The sequence below is a fragment of the Hordeum vulgare genome, chromosome 4H (genome assembly GCF_904849725.1).
Source record: "Hordeum vulgare subsp. vulgare chromosome 4H, MorexV3_pseudomolecules_assembly, whole genome shotgun sequence".
NCBI lineage: Eukaryota > Viridiplantae > Streptophyta > Magnoliopsida > Poales > Poaceae > Hordeum > Hordeum vulgare.
This window is the reverse complement of record NC_058521.1, coordinates 552,157,935-552,163,972: the sequence shown is the minus strand read 5'-3', so window position 1 is coordinate 552,163,972 and position 6,038 is coordinate 552,157,935. Positions and strand designations below refer to the sequence as shown.

Genomic DNA, 6,038 nt, shown 5'->3' with positions numbered 1-6,038 from the left:
GTTGTTCAACCTCACACACTTCAGCCTTAGAGTAACTATTGAGAAGGCATTTCAAGGTCTGAAGAAAAGATTCAAGATCCTGCATCACAAGCCATTCCACCATTGCCCTATCCATGTTAAGCTTGTTCTTGCATGTTGCATTCTGCATAACTGGATCCTGTAATGGGGTTGTGATGAACTGGTTCCTCGGAAGGAATACGTGACATCTAACGATGTTGACCTCGGTGGCCATGGTGTTAAGGTATTTGACAACGAAGCCTGGAAGAACAAAAGGCTGAAGTGGGCACATGCAATATGGGATAACACGGGATAGACAAGGATCTGGAAAAAAAGCAAGGGCAACAACAGAAGAGGAAGAGGAACAACAACAACAGCTGAAGAGGTAAGAGAAAGAGGATGGATGACGAACTTTCCCCATTCAACCATTTGACTCTTCAGTAATGGGAATCGTCATTCGATAATAATTAGGATGAACCGTAATTTATTTCGTAGCTAGGAGTAAAACTGTTAAGATCATGTGTGATAAGGTCATCACTAGTAAGAAATGATGACAACACATAATACAAATTGCGACCAAACAACGTGTCCTATGTGCATCTAATGTTATGCGGTCAACCAAACACACCCTAGCCGCCGCTAGCCAACCTTCCTCTTCCGTCCCTCCTCCCTACCGCCGCCGACAAGCTCCACCGAGCAAAGCCCGCTTGGGGTCGGCGGCAGCAGGCCCTCCCTTCCCCGCTCGTTTGGCTTGCTGTGCGGAGGTAGTCTCGCGAGGCGGTGATGCGGGCAGCCGTGACGGGTGACCGGTGGCTGGCTCGCGCTAGCCGGCGCGCCAGTCAGGCGCGGTGACGCGCGTGCGCGCCTGAGGCGCGAGTTGGGCGCTGGATCCGCGGGGTTCGGGAGTCGCTCCTGCGCCAGATCTGGAGCGGGCAGTCTGCGCGGCTGGAACGGCAAGCAGAGGCCAATGAGGTGAGCGCATGCATGCGGGCGCGCGATTGGTCCGCATGGCGCAGGAGGCGTCCCGACGCAGTTGCGCTGCTGCGTTCGGGGCAGGGCGGTTGCCAGATCCGGGAAGGCGAAGGTGCATGGTGCTCAGGCGTCGCTCCCCTGGATCTACGGCCTGCCGGTTGCGGGAGGCGCACGGACGTCGTACCGAGTGCAGATGTGCTGGGTGGCGGCCCGATGACTCCGGCGGACTGGCCGTTGGCTTGGATCAGCAGCCCTGCGGGCGGACGGCCGGTCTTGTGATGCATCTGGTGGCAGGACCCGGTCTGATGGTGGTTCGGGAGGCTCGACGCTACTGCGGGTGTGGAGGTCGTGATGGCGATGGCTGGAGGGAGACGAATGGCGTCGGTGCGGTGGTTGCATCCTTCGTCGGGAGATGAATGGCCCACAGGTGTTGCATCCTCGAGGAGACGAATGGCGTCGTGCTTGGTTGCATCCTTCTTATGGGAGACGAATGGCGCCGCGGAGATTGCATCCTCCGTCCAACGGGGGACGTGGATGCAAGGTTTTTGGGAGCGCGTCGAGTTTGTCGGGAGGCTCCGACAGCGGCTCGATGCGGGGTGCAGGATCCGATCTGGTCTCTGCAGGCCCGTCGTTGGAAGGCTTGCTGGTGGCCCTGCACAACGGTGGCGTGCTCGCTGTGTGAGGGTGCACGGTCCAATGGAGGTACGGGGTCGTCCTCGACCTGCTGCGTGGGAGTGGCTGCTCGGGTGAAAGCCTGTCCGGTGCTTACCGGCCGACGGCGACGACGCATGCGGGCGTCGCTATCCTCCTTGGAAGTGTCGTTGGGAACATTACAGCCAGTTCTTCCGGATCAAGTTCTTCGGGTGAAAGCCGAGATCCTGCTGTAGGGTCGGGTGGTGGCGTCGTCTTCAAGGTCGCTCCCCTCTTTAGGGCACCGTCTTGAAGATTTTAATCCCTTTGGTGCTTCCTACGACGGGACGTGCACGGTGGTTGTTGTGGCAACGTCCTGCTGTTGGGTCGGACAGTGGCGTCGTCTTCAACGTCGCTCCCCTCTTTAGGGCACCGTTTTGAAGATTTTGATCTCTTTGGTGCTTCCTACGACTGGACGTGCACGGTGGTTGCTATGGCAACGATAACGGCGTTGAGCAATATCGAAGGCGTGTCGTGTTCCACCGTAGCTCACCGTCTGTGCCGGAGTTGCGCTGCCTAGTTTGGTTTGTGTGAAGTGTTGGGCTGCAGCTATTAGGGTTGCTTTTTTCTTTTCTTTGATCTTCGGATCTTTGGTCCTAGGACCTTCATCACCTTGTTGTTTTTCGTTGGTTTCTGTCATTATCAATGAACGTTAGCGATGCTGGATCTTTTAAAAAAACAAACCAAACAACGGGTTAAAATTAATTCCCTCGTACAGCTAACATATACGGACAACCAAACAAAATGCAAATGGTGATTTATAGGCTGATTTTTCTCAACCAGACCCATCAAGTCTATGCAAACACGTCGGTGCAGGTAACCAAATGCACGCTTGCTAATGGATTCAGAACGCGAGGTGTCTCTTGCCAAGGTGCATCGCTCCCGAGACGATGCAAGGTTTGGTAGCTTGGAAGGAAGAATTATGTTATTTTGAGCAAATACGATCCATTTTAGCCCCCCCCCCCCCCCCCAAAAAAAAAAAGGATATATAGATGCCTATGATCACAATTGAAATGAAGGCAAGAGTCAGAATAGCCATAGCTCGTACGAAGACAAGTTATTACATCAACATAAAAGATGATGACTCATATAAAGACCAAAGTTGGCTTGGTATGTCCAATTATTAGCCAGCCAGATTTCGTCAACACAAATCTTGTCAACAGAAGAAATACATGACAAATGCTAAGTATGTGTCCCTCGTAGCAAATTTTGGGGTATGCAGGTCTGAAAGCCTTATTCATACCATGAAGACACGGTGCCATCCTTGATGGGCTCAAGCAACAAGTCCTTGAACCTTACCAAACCTCAGGGCGCAGCTCACCGGTGGCAGGGGGCATCCACTTTCCGGAATTGTACACGCTTTCGCCTACCTTCCATCCAGGAACGTTTTTCATGATCCTGGCCTCCTCCTCAAGATACTTCTTCCATTCTTTGACAAATCTGCATGAGAATTAAAGATCTCATGTCTTCCCTGTAGACGATAGGGACAAAAGAAAATGGCCTACATTGTCGATCGAGTACCTTTCATCCTCTTCAGCTTGGAGCATCGGCAGTATAGCACTACGGGCAGCAATTTTCTCTTCCTTCAGTGCACTGCACACACATAATTCCACACCATGAAGGCTAACATAAATATAATTCATGGATGGGAAAACAACACGTACTAACAAGCATTCAAGATTCTGAAGCTAACAGAAAGTCAGAAACATAAAATGGATGTGACAGTAACTAATAACCAAGAATTGAAGAGCAATAACAGAAACATATAAAATGGGGTGACAGTAACTAATATCTACCAAGAATTGCGGTGCAATAACAGAAACATGTAAAATGGATCTGACAGTAACTAATAACTAACAAGAATTGCAGAGCAATGACAGAAACATATAAAATGGATCTAACAGTAACTAATAACTACCAAGAATTGAAGAGCAATAAAGCATGATCAGAAGATAAGGATCACAAGAGATTTTGGCATAAAATAGAGGAAACCAGCACAATTTCGTTAAAAAATAAAATGAAGTGCGGATATAGACTTCACATGTTAAACAGAAAATACAGAGCAATGACATATAGCAGGAATGAACATAGCAGTTGACAGCCTTAACCAACAGGGCGGAACTAGAGCAACAAATAGGTAGGAGGAGGCTTACGGCGAGCTTGGTTTGGACAGATATACACTACGATGTGCTCATCATCATGCAGCTGTAAGGTATGGTAATGGTGGATGAAGACTACGCGTCATCACCAAAGAAAACTCAGGGAGGGGGCTGGCAAAGGTTCACTGAGTGGTGCTGATGCGCAGTAGGGAGAGGAAAATTTGAGGATTTTGTCTAAGGCTGTTCGCCCAGTGGTGAAGATGAAGGGATTGCAAGCTACTGTACCAACATTACATGTGAGACCCATCCGACCCACTACGAGATCATGTAAAAACAACGATTGGAAAGAGGCAAAGGTGGCAAAAGGATTAGTTTGTGATTTTAAGATTGCCTTTTAGGCGGTTTTGGAGTTCCAATGCTGGAAGAGGGTCCAACCACATTGCACTCACAATCAAATTATTGATATGATCATGACTTCGTAGTTGTAGTGTGATTCTTGCCTATTTTGATGTAAGCTCAGTTTGGTTGATTTTTAAGGCTGCTCTAATGAGACCTTTAGGCAGCTCTCTCCTGGATGATGGCATCTGAACCACATGCCCAGATTATTCTTGTACGATCTCTGTTGGCACAGTTGCTTCTATTAATCAATATCCGAGGGCAATCTCCTCTTTCTAAAAAAATGACCCACATGGTACTTTGGTAGTTTAAGGTTGAGACATGGAATTTTTATTTTTACAAAATGAACAAGACAGGCCTACAAAACGAAGAAACTATAATTTCCACTGAAACCACATTAGCTTAATCTAAATATTGTGTGGCATTGCTATAGCATAGGCAAGATGATTTGCTAATCGTAGGATCCCCTGAGATCCCTGTTCCGGTGTGGAGTGCTACGCAAGTGTGTGAGGGCACCACAGACCGCAAGGAATATTGAGATGGTGCTAAAGGGCGGATATATGATGTGAAGGCGAGTGGATACCATGGAGGCCAGGAGGGAGGAGTGGTGGTGAATGGTGCAAGTCTTAGTTATGCTATAAGCCTACAACTCATTGTTCATAGTTCTTTACATAGGAATCAACAGCCAGATTGGGCCTGGCTCCTCAGCTATAAAATTGTCCAAATTCATTTTCTCCATAAAATTAGCTAATCAGATGTTACAGTATGTTGAATAGTCAACTTGGAGCAGCTGCAAAGGGATGAAGTGGCATATCAATCATAATGTGGCACATCCATTTGCATATATAACATTAAGCTACTTCTTAGAAACATGGCATCTGCTAATAATGCAAGTCCTTCCTAGTTGCTACACTGCTACCATATCGGTGTGTCATTGTCTAGACACGACCTACAGTTATCTAAATGCATTTCAGACAACAATTTATCTCAACTAACGCAAGAATGTAACCGATGGAGGTAAGGCAAGCAGCCATGCAAGGATTGATTCGCGACGAGCGCCCGTTTCGATGGAAATGGTGACGGGCACGTCATCGTGAGAGGCAGATCGACGCGCAGGCAGGCACTTACCGGCGAACCTTGTTCCCCTGTCCGACCTGGTACATGCCCCAGGAGAAGGCGCCGAAGGTGGTGAGGAAGAGCGCGATGGCGCTGGGGCCCTTGCTGGGGATGCGGCGCGCGTAGCGCACGGGCGCGAACCCGCCGGGCGGCGGCCCGTCCTGCAGCAGCGGCATGTCCTTGACGCTCGCCATCCCCGGCTTGTTCCGCACCATAGACTCCGTCATCTTGGCTCCGATCCGGGAATCTCACCACCGGCGGGGGGCGAAGCGGCCGCGGATCTGGTGCTCCGGCGAGAGGCCGAGCGATTGGGAGCGCAGATGTCGCTAGGGTTAGTGGCGGGTCGGAGCGATTTGGGGGAACCTGGTGGTGGGAGGAATCGCCTCGTTCCAGTGACTCTGTCAGCGAGTGTGGGCAGCGGGTAAATTCGTCACTCTCCGGGGTCTATTCCGCAAGAGTTTACATGGGCCTTGGGGAGAAGCGCTGATGAGCTTTGGGCCTTGTATAACGCAAGGTGCTTAGAATATGTGTTTATAGTAAATAAACCAAGATTTGCCACACACAAAAAATAAAAAATAAACCAAGTTGTCTTAAAAAATAAAATAAGCGTCTAAGTACAAGTGTTTATTGTATGAGGAATGGTTAACTAAGCGTCTAGCCTACACAAATAGACATTAGGTGTCACAGAAAAATCAATTTATTTATCTAAACATCTTTCCTAAGCATCTTACATTGTACAATGCCTTGCTGGATCCTAATGATACCTTC

At 49.1% G+C, this 6,038-nt stretch overlaps 1 protein-coding gene across 1 annotated transcript; it reads right to left on the bottom strand.

Annotated features, from left to right (window-relative positions):
• Positions 1-2,673: 2,673 nt before the first annotated feature.
• Positions 2,674-5,692, bottom strand: LOC123449458 (NADH dehydrogenase [ubiquinone] 1 alpha subcomplex subunit 13-B). The gene is made up of 3 exons (XM_045126695.1): positions 5,283-5,692; positions 3,181-3,252; positions 2,674-3,099 (listed from the first exon to the last, which is right to left on the bottom strand). The coding sequence occupies exons 1-3, from the start codon at positions 5,495-5,497 to the stop codon at positions 2,955-2,957; spliced, it is 432 nt and encodes a 143-aa protein (XP_044982630.1). The 5' UTR covers positions 5,498-5,692; the 3' UTR covers positions 2,674-2,954.
• Between the last annotated feature and the right edge of the window lie 346 nt (positions 5,693-6,038).